This window comes from Lepidothrix coronata, unplaced genomic scaffold, assembly GCF_001604755.1.
Source record: "Lepidothrix coronata isolate B3197 unplaced genomic scaffold, Lepidothrix_coronata-1.0 Scaffold80, whole genome shotgun sequence".
Lineage (NCBI taxonomy): Eukaryota > Metazoa > Chordata > Aves > Passeriformes > Pipridae > Lepidothrix > Lepidothrix coronata.
This window is the reverse complement of record NW_016690260.1, coordinates 960119-987351: the sequence shown is the minus strand read 5'-3', so window position 1 is coordinate 987351 and position 27233 is coordinate 960119. Positions and strand designations below refer to the sequence as shown.

The window sequence follows — 27233 nt, the reverse complement described above, 5'->3', positions numbered from 1 at the left end:
TTTGAATTGTTGAGACAGTAATTCAAAAGCATTTACAGGTCATGAAATTTCCAAGTGTTTGCTAAGGATATAAGTATTCCAAATTACATATTCTGAGCAGGTAGTTCAAAAGATACAGTAAGTTCCATCTTGTATTTGTAGCCTTTATTATACAGACTACCTTTACACTCTTGCCCCTGTCAAAAAAAATCCATAGCTTTTACCAGCATCACAGCAAGAAGCACGCTATTTTCTTTTCTGAATATCTACTATCCAACATGTAGATCTCAAGTGGAACAAATAACAGACCAGGCACATTGTGACAATATTTAATCATACATCAGAAAAGGAAAACCTTACGTTTTCCAGTCAATTTATTAGCTTCAAACCAGGGAGTTCAAGAAAATGTTATATTGAGTTCCATTCAGTTGAAAATAAAAGTAATTAAAACAAGTGTTTTGCATGCTAAAAACATTGGTGCTCAGTCCTTTGCAAAACTGGAAATAACAGACCCACACTCAGAACAGCGGGGACTTTCTCTTAAGACATGAAAAGTTCTAAAAAAGACCATTTTTCATATGCACTTTGCAACAAAGTAAAAAAATATTCCCTAACTCCTAAGGTGTTAAGTAGAACTAAAATATGATTTACAAAAGTATATTTACACTTAAGCATAAGCACTTTTTAAAATACGTATGTATACATATATGCATGTATATAGAGTAAGAACTTCTGCTTTACCTAGACTGCACTAAAAAGACAAAATGAGTTCTCTATTAGAAACTTATGTTGGTATAGGAGAGTCATTTACATGACTGATTAAAAAAAAAGGTAAAGCCAATGAAAATATACTTCAAACCCAAGCCTTACCATATACCCATCTTGGCTGGGGTGGTGTGGGGGAGAAGTAATTTTGCTCATATCATTTGTTTTGGTTTGTAAATGACAAAAACTCCAGAGGATGCCCATGAGCTGGGGAGATTTCCCAGCACAGCCATACCAGCAGTCATTGTACTACACACACCAGACCATCTTCATACATCCACAACACTGTTAATTATGGGTATTGCTTTCAAACACAACTGCTGTCTAAGATCTGAAAACTTAGGCTCATGGTGGGTGTAAAGAACTAGCTCTCTAACAGATTATGAGCAGTGACAGTATGGTTTATGCAGCTTCATCACCCATTATAAGTGAACTGAACTGACAGGTTCCATCAGGGATGGTCTGATTTTTCCGCCCAGGGAACAGCAAGATTTCCTCTGGTTGTGGTAGCTGAACCAACAGAACAAATCTGAGTTTGGGTACATGTAATCACACCCTGCATCCGTGCCAACATCCCTCTACAGGTCTGGTTTACAATGGCAGAGGCAGCAGCACAGAATCATAGAAGGGAAGAAGTGAAACACCTGCCCTGGGCCTGGATGTAACTCCAGCCTGGAGGGGTCCAGAAGCATGGAAAGCTGCAGGATGCATGCAGCCTGTGAACACAGTGCTATGTCATGGAGTGCAAGAAGCCACAGAACTAAGAGTTTAGCATGTTACAAAGCGGGGCTCTAGCAAGAGACAGTCCAGCCCAGCTCTAACAGGCAGGGTTCTGGACCTGGAAAGGTACTGGTGACACAAACACAGGAAGCATTACTGCAACAACAGCTCCAGTCCCAGCTCCCCTCTGCTCGGTTCACAGGCCACTTCAGACCTTAGCCCAGGCAGATGGGGGAAGGGAGGGGGCAGCAATGGTCAGACCCAGGGGATTTGAAGGACAACACATTATTAGGAAAAAGCTGTAAAAGTAGAGGAGACATGCTCCCCAGAAGAGCTGGAAGGGAGGAAACAAGCTTTTGAAACAGAGGTCAGATCGCACGAAGGTGATAAACGAAAACAAGTGCAGCATGGAATAGGCTGTGCCTGCTCTGGCAGCAGCTTCAGGTTTTTATTTACACCAATGGTGCTCTGCTCCCAGCAATTTGTAATGCAAATGACTAGTTTCAACAAAATTTGAGAAGTTTCAAGGATAACTTTCATGAAAGTTGTAGTAGTAAGAGCAACTGCCAAAACTAAAATGAAATAGGGGACTCCATCAAGGTAGAGTATCAAATGTACATCTTCCTTCTTGGCAGTAGTCAGCAAGCAATAGGGATGCTTAGAGCTACATAGCAGCTGCTGCACAGTTTGAAGAAGGGATATCACAGGATATCTGGGAGGATACGAGGGAATGATCATGTTTGGTGAGGAACATGGATAAAACCAAAGTGCTAGAAACACAAGTTCCACTAATTTAGGTGTGACAAGTTTCTTTTTCCAAAAAAAAAAAGGAAAAAGTTACAAAACACAAGCTAAAGGAAGTTGTGCTGCTTAATATTAATTCCATATTGTTCCTGTCTTAACACTAAAGCTAACAATGGAAGTCCAACATGTGTTGTACAGTGTACTACTACTACAAGTTCAAAGAACATTTTTAAAATTTAAGGTACAATAATCAATACTGGATTTATGAAAAGAAGATTCCATCATTCAAAAGAACTGCTCTGCTCTGTCAAACCAAAGGTCTTTTGAGGCCAATTAACTAGAGAATTCACTGTCAATTAGAAGAGCCCATTCTGAATACTTTTTAAAAAGATAACTTCCAATAGCTTTAATTTCAAACAAATGGTATAAATAATGTATCATCTTAGACAGGAATAGGTTCAGTTAGTTAGAAAGTGTTAGTTATCTTTAGCAGAGAAGCCTCTCCTGGTTAGTCTGTACTAATCACACTGTCATTTGAGATAGCACCTGAATAATTTCCAAATTATTTCTGCTTAAGAATTTCATAGATGAATTTTCTCACAATTCAAGATCTTGTCGGCTTCCTTTTGTGTTGGAACAAAAATGCTTAAGTTGATATTCAGCTTGCCTTGTAGGAGGAGTGCTTGGGCTAGAGGGAGGGGGGAGAAAGTGTGTTATATTCAGAACTCTATATTAACTAATGCAGTCAGACAAGACATGCTTACATGATTTAAGAATTTGTGCCATTCAAGGGGGCTAACCCTGCTCCCTTCTGCTCAGTCACAGGCCTCTCTCTCTCTCTTGCTTTGCTTTGGCACTCATCTAATTCTTTGCTGAATTGACTCATTGTGCCAGTCTGGAGAAATAACAGCCAAGATGGTTTTCTGTCATATTAGCAGTTGAGCTGGTTCACTAAGGGACTAGAGGAGCACCTAATTCAGCACGTGAAAGGTAGTAGAGCACAGCCTGCTCTTTTTTGGCATCAGTAAACTCTTAGATCAGTTTAGTCATTTTGTTTAGCTGAACCACAAGTCACTACTTGTATTTCTTTATTTTCATGTACCAAAAGAAGACTGTTGTTATTTTTAATGTGTACTGTATCGCACATCAGAGTTTATAGCTTCTAAAAGATCGATGTGCTCAAGATTTTAGTCAGAAGTCTTTAAAATTCCAGGTAAATACACTGATTTCAGGTAAATACACCTGAAAGAAAAAGCTGTGGCTCTGCTCCCCTACCTTTTCCAGTACAGTAATAAACATAGTTTTATATGCAGCCCGTTGACTACAGTGTTGATTATCAACTACAGTGTTGATTATCAACTCCACATATCGTCATAGGCTACACAAAATCTTCTCGCTAGAAGTAGTTCAACTGTCCCATCTACATACATTTTAGTTTCTTGGAGGCGTTGTAATAAACAGAACCATGCACACACAAGTACTATTAAGAAGGTATATTACACAGGAGGTTTAAAATTAGTAATTTTATTATAATTTTTAGGTAATATTATGCCCATGCATACTCTTGCACCTCTGACAGATCTAACTTATGGATATATATCCATTTCTCCAAAGACTTTGTTTAATCCCTGAACTCCTGAATTCAATGTTAGAAGACATTTAATAGTCATTTGCAGCAGTGTCTTTAAAACTGCCTCTTAAAAACTGTATTGACCACTGAAATCACAGCAAAGAACAGCAACCAGCCTAGAGTTACACGCAAAGGCCGTCCTCAGAATCCCCACAGTCAACTCTAAATTTCATGATAGCAGGAAAAAAAGCTATAAGTAGTTCTCTCTCATATAATTCATTAAATGATATGTAGATCACAAAGTGGCTAAAAGAAACTTAGTATGAATAGTTATATGCCTATTTTGAGAAGCAGAACTGCATTAACTTCTTTGAGATCACATAAAAGAATCCTTAATAAAGAAGGGGGGGAAAATCCAGATCCAACCATCAGAGACAATGACTCAAGTTTTATTTAAAATTTTCCAAATAGTTTAATTACAAATAATGTCAACTTGTTACAGTTTCAGGCCTCCTCCAAAGCCAGTGACAGCTTGATCTAAACACCCTTGTGAGGTCTGCAGTCAGCCTCAAGGTAAATACACACCATTACTCTTAAGAGGCATCAGGTCTCTGTTGAAAAAAGTTTTTATACACATTTCCACTCCCACCCACCAGTGAAATACACACATTGACTGAAACAAGTCTTCAGTGTCTCTGTGCCTGATGTAACAAAGGAGAATTTTCTTCACAGTGAATTAGGGAATCCTCCTTTAATAAAAATAAATTGTTACAGTATAAATATATGGATAAAGTAGTATCAGCCCTGGTTACAAAGGCACTACAGTTCAACAGCTGAAAGCAAGTAAATACCTCCTGGCCTCAGAAATGCCATCCAAGACAGACATCATTTGGGAATGAAAAATAAAAATCTTAAAATTAGGTTTTTAATGCCTTATAAACAGTTTTTATCTGATCAAATGCATGTCAAAGGAACCTCAAGCAGTCAAATTACCTCTCTCAGTTTACCTACACTAGTCTGGTCACCTGAGTAATCACTTAAAAAAACCCAGTCATCAGTAACTCCAGAGCTACCCTAAATAGCAGTAGAATTGTAGAAACTGATGGAACTTACAACTACACACAAGATCTGTGGTAAATGTCAGTATTTCTGTTTATGCATAAATAAAAGGGTCCTTTAGGAGTTAAGCAGAAGTTTTAAATCAAAACTTTAAAAGTCCCAAGCCCTGTAGCTACCAGGGTCTTTGTTTAGAAGTAAAAAAAAAAAAAAAAAGTATTCGGAAATGAAATAATAATTTCCCCTCAAAGTGCAAAAAAATAATTATTTCCATTTCCTTCAAGTAAAGCAGCAGGACTGTTAAGTGAAGCACTCATCTGAACAACTGAAACCCACAAGCTTGGTCTTCCTGGCAGATAAGCAAGACTTGTTCTGGGTCCCATGCAAAGAAACAGCTTCTCTGGCTTTGGCAAATCTTTGCCCAAGGCCTGGTCCTTAACTTTACTGACAGCACAGAAGCCATAAGCAGTCAGCATCAGGCGGTGAAAAAGGCAAGAGGCATCCTATGGGACCTGGAGAATTATTCTAATTCCTCCCCAATCCCATTGATAAGAAGGAAGAAGGGTTGCTGAAACAGAGAAGATCACTACCCTGAGGCTACAGGGAGTGGACTGTTTTGTTTTCAGAACCTTTTTCTACACATGCAAGCCACAAATATGTAGCTACAATGAGAAAAGCTGATAGACCATCATCATTAGGTAAGAAGTTACCTTAACAAAACCAAACATAAAAGAATCCATTCAAAATCCACAGACTTTTCAAAGTAAAAAGAGTGCAAGTGCAATACCCCTCCCCCACACTATGTTAAAACAAAAAACAACCAAACACTCACTTTTTTATTTCTCGGAGGAGCATCCGAATAAGGATGGCCTGCAGTGGCTCAATCATTAATTTTCTCCACATATCAAGAGCTAGCTGTCAGGACACAACACAAGTTTATATCAGTAAAAAGTACAAAACCAAACAAAAAGAAACCCAATGAAACCCAGAACAAAGACGACATCGTTTGTCATTCAGGATTTTAGATAACCTTCCTCCTTTTTTAATTCTTTTGTCATTCTCTCCTCCCGACCCCCCTCTACCCTGCCTGTTCTCAATATATTAATACATTATTTTCACATTTTTCTTCCACAACATCTGACTGCATTTGGATGAAGATCACACAGATCTGTACACTAGTAGTGTCAGACATAGAATTTCTAGTCAGGCGGTATCTAAATGCATCCTTCCCAGCCTACATTCTTCCTACACAGCTGAAAGAACTGATTCATTCCTTCGTTCCACTCCATCAAGTATTCTCAAATGCATATAAGGACCCTAAGCAAGCTGGTTACAAGGGCAGATTTTGAGTGTACTTATGAACAAAACATCTGCACAGTAGAAGGTAAATAACACACCTTTCCACCTGGAGAGTTTGAATGTGCACAAAATGCAGTATTTCTAACAATGATGGCAAAATAAGCCTCAGCTGACAAAAGGGAATGTCTCCCAACCAATTTGTCAGGAGTCAAAGATACAGAATCCTTTCATCCAACGCACAGAGAGTATCTCCAAACTAAGATGCACACAGCTTAAGCAAAGTCACTGGCAAGCTGTTTGACTTCAAATGGAATACAAATCACCTTCATATTACCATTAGCCACCCTATTGCTAATGTATCATTAGAGCAATCAATCAAATGGACTCAATTATCTCAAATTCTTGTGGTGAAGTAATTGCTCCCAAAAATTACCATTTTTAAAAAACACCTGCAATCGTTCAAATGAGCTTTTACACTTAAGTCAAAATCAGATGTAAAGCCCAAAGGGGATAATGTGATCCCTCGTATACACGTAATAACCACACATATAAGACCTCCAAAAACACCTACCAGAGAGTAGTAGACTGGGAAAAAAATACACTGCAAAATTTAGTGAGGACAGAGAGAATATTGCTGCTAAGAAGGCTTTGACACAGCAGGTCATTAGCTTTAAAAATTAAAATATTAATCAGATATGTCTTAACTAAAAGCAGGCACATAGCTATTGAGTAGGTATCCAACCTGATCCACTCTGTGAAATAAATCTTCCTTTTAAATAGCAGACAAACTAATTTGCTCTGACCAGCTATTCAGAACTTGTGCTAAAATACAGGGTACAGAAGGCAAACCTGACCCAACTGCGTCATAAGCAGGTTAAAGAAAAGATAAAAGTTTGCTTGTAAATCAAAAGACAAATAATGTTTTGAAATCAAAGTTGTCCTAGGAGTGATTTTCACTGTCATGCCTGTTACAGAGTAGTAGCAGAACAGTTAAGTTTCCCTAAGACAACAGAAATTCATCCAGCAGAGAAGACTGAAAGAAGCCAGCTCTGAAGGGAGAGAAAAGGGTAGGGGGAAAGAAAAAGGAAAAGAACTGACACCTTTTGTGCCTATGAGGTGAAAAGAAACAACCTCAGGTAGATCTATTCTGCAATGTGGTTTCTGAAATGTGGTCACTAGCATGGTCCTTCTCATAGACAAGCTACCAATCTGAAGCAGATTCAAGTTGTCTGCTGGAATTTTCTTGTCAAATAAACTACAGACAGATCAATCTGGTCAATCCAGCAACTCGATATATTAGTTCAAGACAGTTTTTCCTCCTTGAAGAGAGGAACGGATCTTACTTCAACTAGACTGGTAATACAGAACGTGGCAATTTTCTCCATTTTCCAGAATCTATTTTTGAGGGAAGAAAAAAACCCAGAAGGCACATCTTAATTACCTTCTATTCAGGGCGCCCATGGAGTTATTAAAAACTCAGGAATCTGAAATTGGTGATAGGGGCTCGATTCAGAAAAGCAGTATCCTTCACCATGCATCCATAACATCAGAGAGGAAAGAAGCAACCTCTTGCAAGCACTGGCAGACTATTTTCACCAACTGATCTCATCCTGTATGTTTCCTAGGACAACAATTTCTGAATGTCTGGAACACTTATCGGGATGATGAGCTGTTTGAAGCCATGCCCACACACTTCACACACGCACCTCCGGTCTTGTGAACGTACCTATTGTTACACACCCCAGAAGAACTAAGCAAGCATGTACTTGTCTGAGGTTACTGAAAAGCTCTCAAAGCTTCATTAGCACACACGAGTGATGTTGAGACAGAAACTTCAATACAGACAGTACAGTTCTTCTACAAATGCTGGGCATTACTTCTGTAACTTGATGCTGAAACTGAAGAGAACTATATATAAAATAAAGATATTTGCTCTTGGGTAGATAAAGGCCAGATAATCTGAGTCATCTAAAAAAGGAGAAATGAAATTCCTTCCATTCTAAAGTGACAAACAAATGAAATACTTGGACTTTTGCTAAAGTCCCTTGTGCAATCCAGAGAATAAAAGACAGAATCCTACAGGAACTATCATTAAAGAGAAAATGCTTTCCAAAGACTTGATAAACTTGGTGAGTGCCTTATAGGTCAAGAAATGTGAACTGGAGCAACAAATTCACCAAAACCAGTGCTGCAATTTAATACAAGAGTGTAGGACTCAAGTCTCCATTACTTTTCAGGACAAACCTAATCCTACATCAGTCATGAACAGAGATTAACTTTACTGCCTCAAACTCAAATTTTATCTCCCACTATTACAGATTACAAAGACAGTATTTATTACAGAGAAATGGAAGGAGTCTTGCGGAGTGAGGTAATGAAAAACTCATTAGTAGAATTTCAGACATCGTCATCTGAACACCTTCATCAAAAACCAAAAGGCTGCCAGCTACAGCTTAAGAATCTTGATCTTCCCCATATCCTGCCCAAAAGATGAGCCAGGAATGTATCCTCCTTGGAACAATGGTTGGGAAGCTTGAAGAAAAGTGTGCCACTGCCCTTCTGTCCCACTCAGGATTCCACAAACATGAAAAAAATTGAATACTCAAAAAAACCAAGTTTATCAAGTCTGATGTTTGTCCTTCTTTGGTAAACATTAACTAGGGCAGAAAGCTATGGACAAAAGTTGCCACTACCATCCTTTGGGCAATACCTCATAATGGAGCGGCACTCAAATGGGGAGAATTCATTAATACATCAGCATCACCCAAGAACAATCCCAGACCTATTGCCAGCCCCTAAAGCAGCTGAACTAACAGTCATTCACACAGGACTATGATTTACCTCTGACAATCATGGGAACACACTGTGCTAAACCTCAGTCTGAGGAACTAAGGAATAACATTTATGCCATTTTGAGATACCATAAACAGTGCAGCAATATGCACTTCCAAGCTCTGATAAGCCTTTATAGACCCCACTAATAGCAAGCCTTGGAGACAGCGTAGACAGAAGAGAGAAGAATTTCCTTCTCTAAAATGCCTTGATTTAAAGCATATAATGTTTCTGGAATTTGCTTCAGCCCATCCCCAACCTGCCAGAGGATTAGCAATTTCAATTAGCAGTGAGTGCCCTCTTCATCAGCTAGGTCAGAAGTACAGAAGGTGCTTCCTCATGCATCACAATCTCTCCTTACTCTTAACTAAAGGCAACACAGATCTCCTGCTTCAAACAATGAAATCAAAGAGCCAGAACTGTAATCACTGACAGGTCAAGTTCTGACATTAAGGAAAAAAGCAGCATTTTCTCTAGCCTTCCAAAGCAAAAGAGAAGAGATATTCACTTCCTACTGTAGTGAAAAAGGCAAATGTAGAGAGGAAAGGAAAAAAATAAGATACCAAAACATATAATGACAGAATAATTTCTCCAGCTAGCAGTGTGTGTACATATGGACCCAAAGCAAACATACACACACAAGCATTCAAAAAACAAATTGGCACTCAGCTGTATTCAGGACTGTGATTTTATCCTGATGCAGACTGAAAAAGTGTTTTCAAAGCTTTTTAAAGACATACTGAAGCATTGTATCTTAAAGAATTCTTCTTTCTTAACTGTAAAATTGTCTTTTTGCTTTATTGTCTTATACTTCATGGTAGGAGTAGCCATCAAGTGACAAACAACACAAACCCCACTTCTGCATAGCTGCAGTGCACGGAGTGAAGTCTCAGAATGTAGTCCTACTACTGACAGGACTTTTTATTTTATAAGTATTTAAAAATTACTCTCAGCCTCTCCATTAGTAACTGTGACAACACCCTTGTGCCTGCCACAAATTACTTCTTTTTTTAAAGATAAACCCTCCCTACATGACACTTTTGTGCACAGAATACCTACTTTTTCTTTTAAAATTTGAGTTGAAGTTCAAAACAGCTTGCATTAGAAAATAAGATGTGCAGAAGACTAATCTCAAAAAAAAAGCTTTTGTACCTTGTGTCATCAAGAAATAGAAGCCTAAAAGTAATATTTCAAGGGTTTCTAAAAACAAAATTACTGCTTCCTCAAAACATTTTCTTGATAGTAGTGTCACTTAATAATCCAAAGTGTGTTTGCAAGTTATCATATTTTAAAACTGAAATTTTCCAATAGTTTTCATATTTGCTTTTTTTGCCTGCCAGTATTTATCTACATCAAAGCTGTATTCTCATTTTACAAAGGGTTCAGTGCTTACATACTCTACAATATTCCTATTCTGTAACACAGAAAAGTCAAATTGTAAAAGGACAGAGCTGAACTTGCAGCATTTCTACATACAGTTTATATCCAGCCCACTTTCAGAGATACCTACCTCTCCAATTTCCATCAAAGGTTCATTCATATCCACCCCTCCATAGCCATACTGAAGATCAGCTTCAGTCAATTTGTTCTTCTTAATAAACTGTGTGTTGAGGTACCTACAGAAATGAAGATATTCTAATCAAAACAGGCAAAAGTTCTTTTTTTTTTTTTAATAGACTTGGAATTGTGGAATGTCTTAACAAAATATAACTTCCTTTAACCAATGCCAGTGCCATTTGTAGCAAAATCTGAAAAGATAAATTACTTCAATTTAAAAGACCTTACATCATATTAAAACAGTACAGTGTTGGTAATTGAGAAATCAAACAAGAGCCTGCTATATCACTGTCAGCATTTTCTTGGTGAGCAATACACTTGTGTAGGAATCCAACCTATCTACATGCACTGCCATATTAACTCATACATATATATGCAAAATAACTGCTAAATTCTGAGCAGTTGACTAGTATTAGATTGATAGTGGTTTATCTATTATTAATGATAGAAGAACACTCCTGAGTATCAGATATTTTTAAGTTAAAAATATTTTCTCTACCTCTATTATTTATTATTTTGCATTTCCCTCAGACTGAAACACGGAAGTACTGTCAATTTTAAGAGGGCAAACTTTTCTCAGTTATGACCCCTGACCAGGTCATGATAACTAGCAAACAGCCAGATCACAAATTTTATAGAGAAGAATTTGCAGAAATGTTATAAATGCTTGTTTTTTTGTGTATTCAGTATTTACTATTATATGCATAGTTTTTATAAATAACAGAAAATGGTTTCTGTGCAAGACCTGGGAAAACATCCCTCTTGATTCCCAGTATTTCCATAAAGTAAATACTATAACATATTTAAACTGCACCATTCTCCTTTCCCTGATAACTGGGAAAAAAATTCTAATATAGTTCATAACTACACTTATAATGTTAGTGCTTAAATGAGACAACCGAGAATGTTTTTTTAACTTCTGATCTAACCAGCAGTTTTCAGATGCCCGGTTTCAGACACTGAAAACAGCCAGCACTTGAAGAGATTCAGTGTTCAGAGGCTGCACCAGACTTGTGATGCCTGAACACTCTGGGCAGGAAGGCAAAAGCCAAGCAAAGGAGAAAAGGAGAAACACGCTGTGAAAACCTGTGAACTTGAAAGAATTTAGGACACCACAGAGTCCAAAGAAGGAAAACTTGTGACAGTGCAGTGATGACAAACTGGAATACAGTGGCCTAACCTACTTTTAGACTCTTACAGAGAACTGTAAACCCCTCTGGTATCATTGATAACCATCACAAACTGTAAATGCAGGTCTGTGCAGAAGGCTACAGGCCCACTATCATACATAACCTGTAAGGCATCCAGAAGAGTTGGAACACCAGCCTTAAGCAGGCATGCTCCTTGATGGTACTTTTGCCAGGCTCCACCATGTGAACAAAGCCAACAGCTGCCAGCCTACTTTTTCTTGTTAAACTTGCTAAAAAGGAAAGCCCCGTGCTCCCCTCACTCACACCTTCTCTCTCCATCAGTACATACAGAAAGAGAACCAAGACTAGCATAAAGACCTAAAAATTGCTATACATTGATATGCTGGTATTATTACAACTGCTTTAAAAAAAGACAAAACGGAACAAAACAAAAGCAGCACTATGTGTGTTTAGATTTTAGGATTTTATTATGAGCAGATTTTAAAAATTCTGTTTTTTTTTTTTTCTTTAAATCACTTAATTTCAATTTGCTGGATAAGAAAACCCTCCAATTAATTGAAATAAAAGTACACAGACCAGATTTTTTACAAGTATCTATAAAAACAGTTACAGCACCAAGACACTGATAAGCTCTAATGTCCAGCATTGTTTTTATCATCAGAACTAACCAAAACTACTGAAGAAGGTTCTTTAATATCAACTGTTTCTTATTCCATCAGTTTTATCACCAATATTTAGAGTCAAGCATATCTGGGAATTTAGTTTTCAAACTGAATCCAAATTTGTTTTCCTAGCAAAATGCACCCAGGAGGTTGGGTGAAAAAAAAACCCAAATCAAAATCAACACCAAAGAAAGAAAACATTTGTCTCATTTGCCAATCTCGTGATTAGTCTTGCATTTTATGAATTTTGCTCAAAAGTGTCTTACATTGTAGCAGTGTTTCAAATAGTGCCTAGCAGGTTAGAAGCACAGAGATGCAAGCCTACTTAAACCTTAAAGGAATCTATTTTTAAATAACATTAAGATTACTAGCTGTAAAAATCAATCAGTTTTCATTGCTGGAAGAATTACACAAATCAGAACCTGGGATACAACAGAGTCAACTAATTTATAGTATTTTTTTTGAGAGCAGGCATGCAAGTAAGAAAAGAACTCGAACCACTTTATAAAAAGCAGAATATCTTCTTAAGGTCTTCAGAAGTACTTTCATCCAAAACATTCTGTCAAAAAAACAAAACATATCCCCTCCTTGCAGAAGAACCTCTACGACTATGACCTAATTCACTGCAGGGTTGATTAGCACCAATACATTTGGCACTGCAACATCAAGGAGAACATACTAGTAATGAAAAAAGAGTAGGAACCATCTTAGATAACTTACCTGCTGAGGCATTACTCCCTTTTGCTCATGTTCTGCTACTATAACTATATTCTCTCCAAAACTGACCTGGGGCATATTCATCTATTGCTCTCTTTAAGCAACATTCTTCAACTTAACCTACAGATCATTGTAATAATTTCAAAAGTTTAACAATTCTTTTGCAAATCTTACCTGTATAAACAGTCCATATAGTCTGCCCCTTTGCTATACTCTTCCCAGTATCTGTGATACATAACCAGTACTTGTTCTTCAGCTTCCAGAACTCTCTGTGAAGGCACACCCCCCCACACTAAAATTAGTATGAAAATATCACACATATTCAGAAAGTTACAATGGGATTATCATTTTGGAATAGCAATCACATATTCAGAATTGTTGCATTGTTGCAATGACCAGAAAACTAACATATCTTCACACTGTCAAGTTTTGGTAAACCAGCTACACCACCTGGAGTTGCTTTATTTTGCATTTAAAAACAACATCCTCTCTACTGTATTATTTTCTATTTATCTTTTCAAAAGTATTTGCTTGAATAAGCATGGTTTGTATTTTTACATCATTCTAGTGAGATAACTTGCATAATTATTCCCTCATTGACACATCAGTTTTAAATACACTTAGCCACATGCACACTGGAGGAATTGCCTAACTATAACCATTTTAAACCAGTGTGCCTTACTGGATAGACAAGCCCTTATACTTAGCAAGAATCATGCAATAAAGCAAGTTTACCAAAGCACAGATACATATAAACATAAAACACTTTTGAAGTTCTGCTAATCTAGGCCTATATCTTTTGAAATTTAAGGTAATCATCAACTAAAAAGTTGCTGATGTACTCATCTTCTCAAAATATTTATACTTCAAAGAAATAAGTTCAACAATTTCAACTAATTATTATGATTTGTAAGGGAGACTATGATCCTAAGAACTCAAGTATAATTCTCTCTAGAGTTTGTAATTATAAAATCTGGCTCAAGCAGCAATGAAGTCTACGCAAAAAATGGAAAAAAAGTAATAAAAATGTAAAAGAGGAAAGTTGGTAGACAAAACAGAATTGAGAATGCCTTCTGCTGCAGAATGCATTTTGCAAAGCTTTTCCAACATTATTTCAAAGACAAGTGGTGGATGGCCAATTTAAAAACACGGATGTGTGCTTTCCGCTACTTCCTGCTGCTTCTACTGTGCTGGCACCTGCCTGATTATCCTAAGTGAGCTCATTCAGCTCACTAAATAATGAGGAAGAACTTTTTTGGCAGAGCTCTCTGCTAGTTTAGTGAACTGATTTAGTCTAGCAAAGTGTCAGAATTATCCTCTCTGCAACCAGTGGAACTACCCACTAAGACACCCAGCCCATCTTGTCAAATACTCAGGTACATAAGCTCAAAAAATAGCACCAAGCCATTTAGCAGCACCATCCAGAATTTGCAGCGCTCTATCCCCTCTAAAGACACTTAAGGCAGGCAGGCATCTTATTTAAATCTACTTCTCTTTTTACTGATATACAAAGAGATACTGTTCATCCATCCTATCTACTCAACATGACGAACCATGATTCTGATGAAATCCGCTGTTTTAGCTGAGAAACAGAAGTTAACCCAAAACTATACAGGTATACAAATATTGTTATTTGTCTTAATAAATAATTTGCCATTACTTTCTCCCCTCCCAAGCATTTTTGTTATTTCCCACACATTTCAGAAGTTGGTTGGGTTTGTTTTAGCAGAGTATATACAATCAGTTTCCAAGACAGTGCAGTAGATACTTTTCTGTTCAAACAGAAGGCTAACAACAAACTACAGTACGTTTGGAAAATTAAGACATTTCTGTAAATTGCTTGATAACAAGCATTCAACAAAAAAGAACTTTTCAAACCAATCAATGTATTATATAAACTGTAACCGTTAGCTTAGAAAGAAAATTCTTTCTTTAGTGTTGCATAAACAGATATCTATAATATTATGTTGTGTGATATGTGTTACATATACCACATATATAAATATTGTGTCTCTGGAACTGTCACCTGCAATTTAGTCTCATAAAAACATACAAACAAACCCTCTTCCTGAAGTCAAAAAAGAACAAACAAAACCTACATGCCCACCACTAACTGTACATGTTACCTTGTGCAAATGGCGTACGTGATTTTCCAAAAAAATTTTAGTCTCAGTATAAAGTCTCTCTCCAAGAGGTTCAGGATAGGCCACACACAAAGCATAAATGTCTCTGGGCTCAAAGTCAAGGTTGGTATTAAAGTGTGAAAACTTATCAATAAAATTTATGATTTACAGAACCCTTTTTTCTCACACACATGCAGTTTAGGTGGGTTTTGTTTTATAGTCAAGCAAAATAGATAAAATGGATCATTTTCTGAATTGGTGTAAGCACTAGTTTGGAAGAATTTAAGTTTACAGCATTAATACAAAATTTTAAATACTGGATGATGAGGGAATGTTAGAGCTAAGATCCTGAAACTTCTAGTAGCCCCACACTGATGTGGCTTCTACCACTTATTTGCCATCTACGAATAACATACGATTATCTCAAAGTGAAAAAGCAGCTTCTGCGCACAACTCTTCCTCTGTATTTGCAGCCAACACAAACTGAGACTCTTTTCATATAATGGAAAGAAGCTTTAATTAGGTTAAGAATGTGATTAGGAAGTCTTCCTTCCTGGAGTCCAAAACAATTTACTGTCCCTGCATTTTGCCCCCAACTCCACAGGTAAAACAATTTCGGGGGACACTGAAAATTCAGTGATCACAATGGTGGTGTGGATAAAAAAAACTGTTTCATTTTTAACCATTATTATAAATTCAGTAATCCTGTTTAGATCACAGCCACACAAAACAGTTTTACTTGCTAACTTAAAGCAGCCAACACTTATAACTCTTAGGCTCATTTTCTCCTTAAAGTACCCTGCAGAGCTACGCTTTTGGTTTGCAACATTTATATCAAGTTTTAAGAGTTGCTTGATGCTTTGTCAGGAAGAGAGTTGATGATTAAGAATTTTGCTCTCAGAAAAGTCAAGCAAGGATGAGGTCAAGCTTCACATGGGGAAATAAACTAATTCTGAAAAAATTAGTTTAAAACATCATGCTTCTCTACTAAACCAAGGCATTAAAAGACCAGCCATACTAGAAATACACTTTATAAAACCAGTCATGCTAGAAATAATGATTTAGTAGATTACTTTAATTAAAGGAAGACATAAGACCTGCTTTCCTCTAGTTTACCACAAAAAAAGCACATGCCCATGTAAAAGGAGGTAAAGGACACAGACAGTTGACAGTTTAGTCTACAGAGCAGTGTCAAGCTCTCATCTCACAGCTTTCTCCAAATGGATGTTTAATTTTTAATATACTCAAAACAAATATATACTACCAAAAAAAGAATCATAGAATCAGCCAGGTTGGAAGGGACCTCTGAGATCATCAAGTCCAACCCTTGATCCACTACCACTGTGGTTACCAGATCATGGCACTAAGTGCCACATCCAGTCTTGTCTTAAAAACCTTCAGGGACAAAGAATACACCACCTCCTTGGGCAGCCCATTCCAATGTCTGATTACCCTCTCTGTAAAGAAATTCTTTCTAATATCTAACCTAAACCTCCCCTGGCACAGCTTAAGACCATGGCCTCTTGTCTTGCTGATAGTTGCCTGGGAAAAGAGACCAACTCCAATCTGGCTACAACCTCCTTTCAGGGGAGGTCTCCTCTGAGCCTCCTCTTCTCCAGGCTGAACAACCCCAGCTCCCTCAGCCTCTCCTCACAGGACTTGTGCTTGAGTCCCTTCACCAGCCTTGTTGTTCTTCCCTGGACCTGCTCCAGCACCTCAATGTCCTTCCTGAACTGAGGGGCCCAGAACTGGACACAGCACTTGAGGTGTGGCCTCACCAGTGCTGAGTAAAGGGGAGGAATCACTTCCCTGGTCCTGCTGGCCACACTGTTCCTGATCCAGGCCAGGATGCCATTGGCCTTCTTGGCCACCTGGGCACACTGCTGGCTCCTGTTCAGCTTCCTATTAATCCAAACTCCCAGATCCCTCTCTGCCTGGCTGCTCTCCAGCCACTCTGTCCCCAGATTGTAGCACTGCATGGGGTTGTTGTGGCCAAAGTGCAGGACCCGGCACTTGGCCTTGTTGAACTTCATCCCGTTGGAATCAGCCCAACTCTCCAACCTATCCAGGTCTCTCTGCAGAGCCCTCCTGCCTTCCAGCTGATCAACACTCTCCCCCAGCTTGGTGTCATCTGCAAATTTGCTGATGATGGACTCAATCCCCTCATCTAAGTCATCAATAAAGATATTAAACAGGACTGGGCCCAACACTGATCCCTGGGGGACACCACTAGTGACCGGCTGCTAACTGGATGCAGCCCCGTTCACCACCACTCTCTGGACCTCCAGCCAGTTCCTGACCCAGCACAGAGTGCCCCTGTCCAAGCCGTGGGCTGCCAGCTTTTTCAGGAGAATGCTGTGGGAGACAGTGTCAAAGGCTTTGCTGAAGTCCAGGCAGACACATCCATAGCCTTCCCCTCATCCACCAGGTGGGTCACCTGATCATAAAAGGAAATCAGGTTGGTCAGACAGGATCTGCCCCCCTAAACCCATGCTGGCTGGGTCTGATCCCTTGTCCATCCTGCAGGTGCTGTGTGATTGCACTCAGGATGATCTGCTCCATCACCTTGCCAGGCACTGAGGTCAAGCTGACAGGCCTGTAGTTTCCTGGGTCCTCCTTCCAGCCCTTTTTGTGGATTGGCATGATATTTGCCAACTTCCAATCATCTGGGACTTCCCCAGTGAGCCAGGACTGTTGATAGATGATGGAGAGAGGCTTGGCGAGCTCTTCCACCAGCTCCCTCATCACCCTTGGGTGGATCCCATCTGGTCCCATAGACTTTTGGGGATCCAAGCAGCTCAGTAGGTCACTGTTTCCTTCTGGATTACAGGTGGGCTGTTCCGATTCTTGTCTCTTTCTACAAGCTCCAGAAGCCAGCTGTCCTCAGGACAACCTGTCTTACTGTTGAAGACTGAGACAAAGAAGGTGTTAAATACCTCAGCCTTTTACTCATCTTTGATAACTATATTCCTGCCCATGTCCAGTAAAGAGTGGAGGTTTTCCTTGCCCCTCCTTTTGCTATTGATGTATCTGTAGAAGGACTTTTTGTTATCCTTCACAGAGGTGGCGAGATTCAGTTCAAGTTGTGCCTTCGTCTCTCTAATTTTCTTTCTACACGACCTAACTATATTTCTGAATTCTTCCTGAGTAGTCAGCCCTTTCTTCCATAATCGGTAGGCTCTCTTCTTTACCCTGATTTCTTTCAAAATCTCCCTGTTCAGCCAGACCGGTCGTCTTCCCTGCTGGCTTGCCTTTTGGCACAGTGGGACAGCCTGCTCCTGTGCTTTTAAAACTTGCTTCTTGAAATACGTCTATCCCTCCTGGACCCCTTTGTTTTCAAGGGGTTTTCCCCAGGGTACACTCTGGACTAGTCTTCTGAATAGGCCGAAATCTGCCCTCCGAAGTCCAATGTAGAGGTTTTATTGATGGTCCTCTTTGCATCCCTGAGTATTGAAAACTCTATTATTTCATGATCACTGTGTCCCAGACGTCCACCGACCACTACATCTCCCACCAGCCCCTCTCTGCTTGTGAACAGCAGGTCTAGTGGTGCTCCACCCTGGTAGGCTCATTTACCAGCTGGAGCAGGAAATTATCCTCTAAACACTCTAGGAGTCTCCTAGACTGCCCCTTCTCTGCTGTGTGGAGTTCCCAGCAGACATCCAGCAGCCCACGAGAACAAGGGCTGGCGATTTTGAGACGTCCACCAGCTGCTTGTAGAATAATTCATCACCCTCATAATCTTGACTGGGTGATCTGCAACAGACTCCCACCAGGATATCAGGCTCGTTGGCCTGATGTAAGATACTGATGTAAGATAATTAATCAGAAAAAAACCCCTTCATTGGGCAACTGGAATCTCAGAGAGCCCCACCAGAATCTAATCTTGTGTACAGTTATTTTATCCATATAGATCATCTTTATCAGAACTCTTCTTGGAAAGGCAAGAAGTATTAAATGAAAACCCCAACAAACAAAACAGGCAACATTCACTGCTTTGTAACAGTAACTAGCATTGCACTGCAATAGCTTACAAAGTTGTAACCAATAAAATATAAAACCCCCTATTAAATTAATAGCGAAGAATGAAATGTTTTTTTAAAGGCATTATAAAGAACAATTGTTTTTTACACTTTCCCCTCTCCAAGAAATTTTCTCAGTCTAAGGATGGCTGGTAGTCAAATGCATCCTCAACACAATTCAGACCACAAGCCTCTTCACTATGCAAAGATATCTTTGAGAAAATAAACTCCAGAATTAGAAATCTTTGTAAGCTACTCACAAGCAAAGGGAACTTGACTTTTTTCTCTTTAGATCCACAACTACATTATCTGAATCACCAAAACTATAATGGATCTCTACTACAAAAACAATGTACTTCAAATTTAGAGAAAAGATGCAGTCTTCACCCAAACAGCACAAGAAAATAGTAACAGAAGTTTATTTGAAAGCAGCAAACAAATATCTCTGAATTAATCTAGCCTCTGTGCCCAAGTCTGGATGACTTGACTGTTGTAAACAAGCTTCTTAGTTGCAGTAATCCTATTTAAGTATGAAAATAATATCTGTACTCCTTCATGAAAATGCACATCTTCCAAACACGCCTTTCCTTACTCTAGAGAAAAAATTTTCTTGCAAGCAAAGAAAGCTGAATCTATTATTCCTCCTTGACATATGCCACTCTGTTTAATTTCAGCAGGTATGCAAACTATGAGCCTAATCACAGAAGCACTTAACAGGCAACTCACACCTTTTCCTGTATCCACCAAACACTAAAAACCAACACCAAATGCTGGGGCACTAAGCATTTCTGAATTGCTACAAAAGGTATCATGAGACTGAAATACACATTACAGAGTAGCTTTGCTACATTCTTGCTCTATTTGTACCGGTTCCTTTATCTATCTTTCAGTCCAGAATCCAAACTTAAGTGTCATGTCCAAAATGTTGTGAATCTCTTAACAAAAAAAAAACCTCTGAGGGTAGATGAATCATTAATCATCACTGGCATTTTACTCCATACACTTAAAGGACATTTTTCCTGTGCTGCCGTTCCTTAGAAGATCAGGAAGAAGCCTTTACTGTTCAATAATTTAGCTTTAATGGTGAAAGCCATCTGTCCTTCCAGTTCAGCACAGAGTTTTGGAGGGTGAGAAAGGAAGCTGAAGCCAAACTGCTGCTTAAGGGCCTTCACTCTGTGCTGAGAACAAGAACATCAAAAGCCTTATGTGATTTAAGTGCTTTGGCTGTTGTTATTTGCGAGACATCACCCAAACCTAAGCACTTCCAAACTAAGAAAGAACAACAAAACTACTATCAACCAGAAAATATTATATCCACAGTCATAAAAGCTCACAAATACTGAACTGAGGGTTAAAAAAGCATCTAGGTAAGACCCTATGTTAACAGAAGGTTTTGAAGACCAACTCAGAGCTTTGGGTAAATTTTCAATTGTTGGTCTTCTTCCATAACAGAATCAAAATTCACAGAGGACTTGAGGACTCATAGTCAGAAAAAATTATGATCATGTGAACTTTATTTACTCTTCCTTCTCTTTGGGCTGATTGTTTTGTTAAAAACACATGTTTAAGTTTCTGGTTTATCATAGAATCCTTGTAAAACAGAGAATTAAGAGGAAGGAGAACAAACATGCAGAGAAATGAAAAAAAAAAAAAAAGCCGGTGGTGATGCTGCATACTTTTAAAATAATTCTATTTGCAGTACAGCTACCATCCTCCCTGGGTACTGTCCATCTTATTTATTTGGTGGTGGAAAATCCAAGACAACAACAGGAAGAGCCTGATGTTCTACCTGTTTGAAAAAGTTCTAAGTAAAAAGTAGTTATCAAAGCACAGATGAACTACCTACCACTCTAACCAAGCCTGAGCTCAAACTTAAAGAGCACTCCCAGGTCTACTGAACAGTTAGCAGCAAAGTCTAGAAAGTTATACAACATATTCACAATAACCAAATTATAGTAAATAACATCTCAAATAGAGACATAGCTGTCACTCGTTTTCCAGACAATGAAACAACTCCATACACAATTCTTTCTGCTGAGAACCTTAAAGGAAATCTGAAGGTCAAAGGTGTCTCAAGATGACTCACTGTTTAAATAAAGTGACATATTGTCTTTCAAGTGATCTTTTCCAGAAGATTTTAACTCTTACACAGTTGTGGTTCCCAACTCATTGCCATTCAAGCATTTCAAGTTTGAGATAAAGGATTTATTTAAAAATAAGCTACCTTTAACAATAAAATTACCATAAGTTACAAAGGAAACACTATATTAAAGACAAACAAGTTCTGGGGAACTAATGGGGCAAAAATTAGTTCTAGAAGTGAAATATGCACAGTACAAGCCTCTCATTCCTCAAACACTATTAGCCTCCATACTCAATTTGATCTCAGCTGTCTCAAGCAGCACAAGAGAAAGCAAACACTTCGTAGAACACATTGCTACAGATGAAAACTGATTCTTTGCTGTAGCTTATCCTTTGTTTCCACATTATTGTTTCAACTACACAGTACAAGATCAACCGATACCATAATCAACGAAGTAACCTGTCTGAGTTTCATTAAAACACAATTCAAATAACCTGGGACAGATTATTTAAACTGTGCTTATTAAGCAATCTGAAAAATAGAGTTAATATGACATTTCCCTTAAAATCTCTGTAGGTGTCTAGAAACAGATTACTCCGATTATATTGAATTTAACTGAGAATAAGAAGTTAACAAAAAATAAGACGACATATTTTTTAAAGGGTAAATCTACTTAAAATATATCATCAAGACTTTAGTTCTCTTTATATATAAAGCTTTCACACCAGCTGTACAGAACTACCACTTTCACCCAGTTGTTGAATACCCAGTGAGCAGTTTGTGTAAAAACACAGAGTTTGGTTACAGGAAGCAGAAGTACCAAACAATCAACATTCAAGCTGGAAGTTACAAGTCACACAAACTCCTCAGGCCACTCAGCCATAGACAATAAGCCAAAAGGGTCATGCCTGTGCCAAATCAGGCACTAATAGTACCACTTTCCAAGGACCATAATTAAGAGATGATAGTAAGTAAGGTCTTAAGAATTACATGCCTAATGATTCTTCCAAGACTGCTTCCTGAGTCCGCTATTCATAAGCATTCCTTTTCTGATGTTCAATCAACTGGAGTAAATCCCAAAAGAGGATCAACAGCAGACTTGTGTACAAGGTCTCCACATAAGAAATTCTAAGTGAAACAGTGTGACGAGGAATCAATTCAACATCTCATGCAACAATTATTATTTTATATTTAAATCTATTTTAGGTGCCCTTGTCTAAATGTTTAGAATTTTAAACTACAGAATTTAACCACTTGTTGAAGACTGAAATATTAAATCCTCAAAAACTGCTTAGAAGGAATGACTGCAGCTCAACTTGTCAGCACATAAGCGCAAAACTAATTAGTTCAAAACGTCTGAAAATTCTGGAGTCACTTGAACTTGACTCCAAGACAAGGTGACGACCCATGTCCCCAGAAATTAATTACCAAGTTTTAATATGAAAGAGCTCCTTAAAGATTATTGCACCACAATAAGGGTCCACAAGCAACTAAATTTTCCATTTAAGTATACACATGCACACAGTCAAAACACAGGCACATGGGAAAGCAATTCTGAGAAAGGGTAACATGTTCAGAACAAGAAGAGACTTTAGAGTCAAGATTCTGCACTCAGAATAAGCTTGTGTTGTAAAAATCCACATATAAGAATCTTCTCAGGAGCTTCTTTTTTCACCCACAAGAATTAACAAATCAATAAATAAGTCTAAACCATTCTTCCCCCTTATAATTAAACCAAACTCTGTATAATTGCTGCAGAACAGGTGCAAAGCCTCCTAAAATTGTCTAATTATTCACCACACTGTAATGGCTAATGAATACATAGACACAGTGCACAGTATAACTGCTTAGAACAGCTACACTTATTTTAAAAGAAGTTAACTGCAACTTAAACCTTGTAAAAAATTACAAGTCCATTTTACAGATAAAATGCAAACCTTTCACTACAACGATATATATACAGCTCTGACTTGAACAGCAAGACCATTTGATCACAGAAAGAGTAATTATTTTTAACCATGACTTAACTGTAAAGAATAGAGAGGTTATGATAGTGGAGGGAAAGGAAGAAGGCTTTTTAATAAACTCTTGCTATAGAAATGTCTAAGATGCTAGTCATCAGTACAGATAGAAGTGCAAAGGAGAAGCAGAAATCTGTACACAGAAAAACCTCACTATTCCCCGCACCGCAAATTTAAAGATGTGCATTTTCTGTCCTTGGTGTTTCCCCTGCCACATACACATTTAAACAAACAAGAAAACCTCATTATCAGAATAGGGGACATTCAAGGCCTGCACTTTTGTGAACAGCTATAGCATAAGCTAAGTAATAGAGCTACTAAAAGTGACTAAAACTGAGACTTTTTGTCAATATGGTGACTTTCACATAGAATACTTCCCAAATACACAGAATTTTGCATATCCACTGATCTTCAGGCTTAATAACAGGTACAGCCTTACAACAAGCTTCTGATCAAGAACACTGAAATTGTTGTGTAACACGGGCTTCCTCTGTGCTAAATACATCATTTGAACACATTAAGTCAGATTTTTCACTTAAAGGATACGAGAAGCGATCATTCCACGTTGCTCTTTCAACATAATCCAACATAACAACGGCTTTAATCGTCGTTAGAAGTTTGTTCCATGTTTCATCAAAGTCAACTACTCGTGGTTTCAAGGACATTGTGGGGCTTTAGTGTTAATCTGTAGAAGAATTAAACTTGTCAGACAACATTGCACAATCATTAAAAAATATATGCATTTCCTTTAAATTTTTCAATTTAAACTTTGCAGAGTGTTGCACCACCATGACAGAGCAACGCGAACACCCACCCCTGCTTCTCCACCCTCCAAAATTAAGCTCACAAACTCTTGTTTTTAATGTAATGGAATGAAACATTCATGTTGCACAAGTAGCCTACAACATAACACCAATTAATCTAACAACATCATGCCTCATGAAGTTCATTGTCTCACCAAGCTGTCCATTTAACAGTGCTATATGAAGAGAACAACTCTTCAGTAAATTCTTATTTGTTCACTTATATGCAAAGCCTGTTTAAGCTGTATCTGAGAAAATTTTGGGCAGAAACACACTGAACTATTACCAGAGTATGTGAAGTTACCACTGTCAGTTTTTAGCCTACGTTCACCTCAGGTTTTCATGAGACATTTTTGGTGCTACATTTAAAAAGCCACAAAAGCTCAAAGCTTTGATCAGGATGACAAAAAGACAACATATCTAAACACAGAGCAATATGTAGAGCTTGTACAGCTTACTGCACTATGCAGTACGACAAATCCTGAAATCTTTCAAAGACATGGCTTCAAAATACAGAAGCTGTGTTAATAATTTCAGATAAAAAATACTGGAAGAGATTTACTGGAAAAAGAAACCCTCAACATTAAATTATTGAAATAAAACCAGGGAAAAAGTAAGGTGATTTAAAAAAAAAGAGACAACTGTGAAGGCCTCTTCTTTGTTTCCACTAGTCTCTGTCCTATGCACCTAATCTAGAAAGGACCTGATGTGTGACATTCCATGCACAAAGCAAGTCTAGTTCCTGCTCAGAAACATGACATTGTAAGACTAAAATAAAACGTGGAAAGAATATTTCTTCTTTCATTTTAAATACATGAACAAGTAATTCTTGTCTTCCCAAATCTTCAAGGTCAGAAGGGAAAACAGAAGGCTAGTGACAAGCAGACTTTAAACACAAGAGGCAGACCTCTGTAAGGGAAAGAATCAAATGTCATGCTACAAAACCATTTAGCAACTAGCTTACTACCTTAATCACTACTGGCTCTTGCAGGGTAAAGAACTTCTCAGTCTAAGAAAAAATACAATAAAATCAGATGTAACTTTTACCCTGCATGCATACAAAACACCCCCTGGACTAACTAACCAAGCTCCTCAACTGCTGTTAATGTTGTTATATTTGCAACATGGTTATTACTTCAAGCCCGGTATGTCAGTAGCAGCTTACTTCACAGAAAATCAGTGAGAGCTGAAAAAAAGGGGGGAAGGGACAAAGTGGTACTCTTCAAAGAGCTCTAATACCATTATTCTGGAAAACACAAGAGTATTTTCAGCTGACACCCCCCCAAAAAAAAAATCATGGTCCACAAAGAAAATTAACAATCATAAGAAGTGCTTGTGGTAATGAAGTTGTACTTAATTGAGTGTTACATTATAGGTCACTGTCTTGGAAACACACGTGGTACCTCCAAGGTAAAAGAACCTTTTCTTCACAGATAAGCAAAACCCTGGGGAGGAAGGAAGGGTGAAGAAAAAGTCCTACCCACAGTACATCACACAGAATCAGTAAACTTGTGTTCAGTATCACCAAAACCTAATAACATGTAAAGCATTCACATAGTCAACAAAGTATTCCAGAGTTAAATAGTTTAAGATAAAGCTGACTGTTGTTTTGCAGTCTCTCACAGCTTTCACACCAATATGAATTTAAATGCGTTTTACAGACACATTACTAAATGTAGTAAAACTTTTCTGTAAGATGGTGGGGGTTTGAGGTTTGCTGTGCTTTGGTGTCTGCATTGTGCAAGCTCAGCAGTTTAGAATATTAAATGTCTTGTACTGATGCAAATAAACCTTCATAGTAAGAATTATGGCAGGGCAGAATATCTACCCTAGGGTTTATACTATTCAGGGGGTGGGAAACCATATCTGTTTGACAAACCCCAAGGTAAGCAGATATTGCTGAAACGTATTTACACATCAGAATAATGAAAAGATGTTGCTTCTATCGCCTCATCTTTTAAAACATACCAGGGTCAAACGGCACATATTCGTTCACACAAATGTAGTTTCCCCCAGCGTCAAAGCATTCTCCACATTTCCAACCTATTGAACCACCTCGATAAATTACAAGCCAGCGGTGGGTGCACAGCCAAGGGCGGGAGCACTGGCCTCCAACAGGTGACCAGCTCTGCCTGCCCTCGCCCCCGTGCCCCGCTCCCCGGACCCAGCCGTTCGCTCCCCACCTCCTCCCCCCTCCAAAACAAAAGCGAAACCGGCCGAGGATGCCGCCAGGACATAATAATGACCGGCCCCGCCAGAGAGGCCGCGCCGCGCCCTCCCCGCGGGGCAAGGGCAGGACCCGGGGCAGGCGCGGGCGCTGCCGCACAGACGCGGCCGGGCCTGGGGCGGGAGGAGTGGCGGGGCCGGGGCCGGACGGGGCGGAGGGGCCCGATCGTCCCCGCGCACACCCGGCGGGGTCGGGACCGCCGCCTCGCCCCGAGCGCGGCGCTCCCTCCCCTCAGCGCGGAGGCCGAGGCGGGCCGGGCCGGGCAAGGGCATTACCTGGCGGCCCGGGGCCCGAGTCAGCGACCCCCGCCCGGCCTCCCTCGCTCCTGCCCTCGGCCGCGGTCGCTGCCCCGCTCCGTCCTCACAGCGCTGCCATTACCCAAAGCCGCCCGCGCCCCGCCCCTACCGCCGGCGCCGCCACTGCCGGGCCGGGGCGCGGCCCGCGGCCCCGCTCGGAGCTGCGGCCGTCGCGCCGCCGCCTCGCCCTCCGCGCCGCCGCCGCCGCCCCGGGCTGTGCCCGCCGCGCTCTTCCCGCCGGCTGCGGGACGGGCTGGGGCCAGAGGGTCCCGGCGTTCCTGCACCTCCCGATCCCGGCCCCCCCCGTCGGAGAGCGCGGCTTGGTACGGCCCGCGCTGTACGGCGAGCGCGGGCGGCCGCACTTCCCGGCGGCGGGGTGGTTCCGGCGCACGCGCCGCTCCTCCTCCTTCTCCACTGGGGGGAACCGCTCCCGACATGGAGCCCAGGAGGGCGGGCGGGACCCGGCGGGACGCAGAATGGGAGGGGCCCTTACCCGGGCGCGGGGTTCCCGGGGCCTGGGTGAAGCGGTTTCCCCAGAAGGTGGGGGTGTCCCCGTCCCGCCGCCGGCTCCCAGGGGGGAATTTCCCCCTTTCCCACCACGTGCTG

The 27233-nt window shown here is 39.8% G+C and overlaps 1 protein-coding gene across 2 annotated transcripts in view; it reads right to left on the bottom strand.

The window, feature by feature from the left end:
- The window catches only part of CUL2 (cullin 2), a 45441-nt gene extending 18707 nt beyond the window's left edge, over positions 1-26734 (bottom strand). Inside the window, exons 1-7 of one of the 2 annotated variants that reach the window (XM_017820270.1) lie at positions 26607-26722; positions 23848-23986; positions 15179-15281; positions 13227-13321; positions 10476-10581; positions 5667-5749; positions 2810-2896 (exon numbers count right to left, since the gene is read on the bottom strand). In XM_017820270.1, coding sequence (XP_017675759.1) covers positions 2810-2896; positions 5667-5749; positions 10476-10581; positions 13227-13321; positions 15179-15281; positions 23848-23966 — 593 coding nt within the window. In that variant the 5' untranslated portion in view covers positions 23967-23986; positions 26607-26722. Of the gene's footprint in view, positions 1-2809; positions 2897-5666; positions 5750-10475; positions 10582-13226; positions 13322-15178; positions 15282-23847; positions 23987-26606 lie in introns of both variants that reach the window. The other variant, XM_017820271.1, reaches the window with a different exon arrangement.
- Positions 26735-27233: the final 499 nt, after the last annotated feature.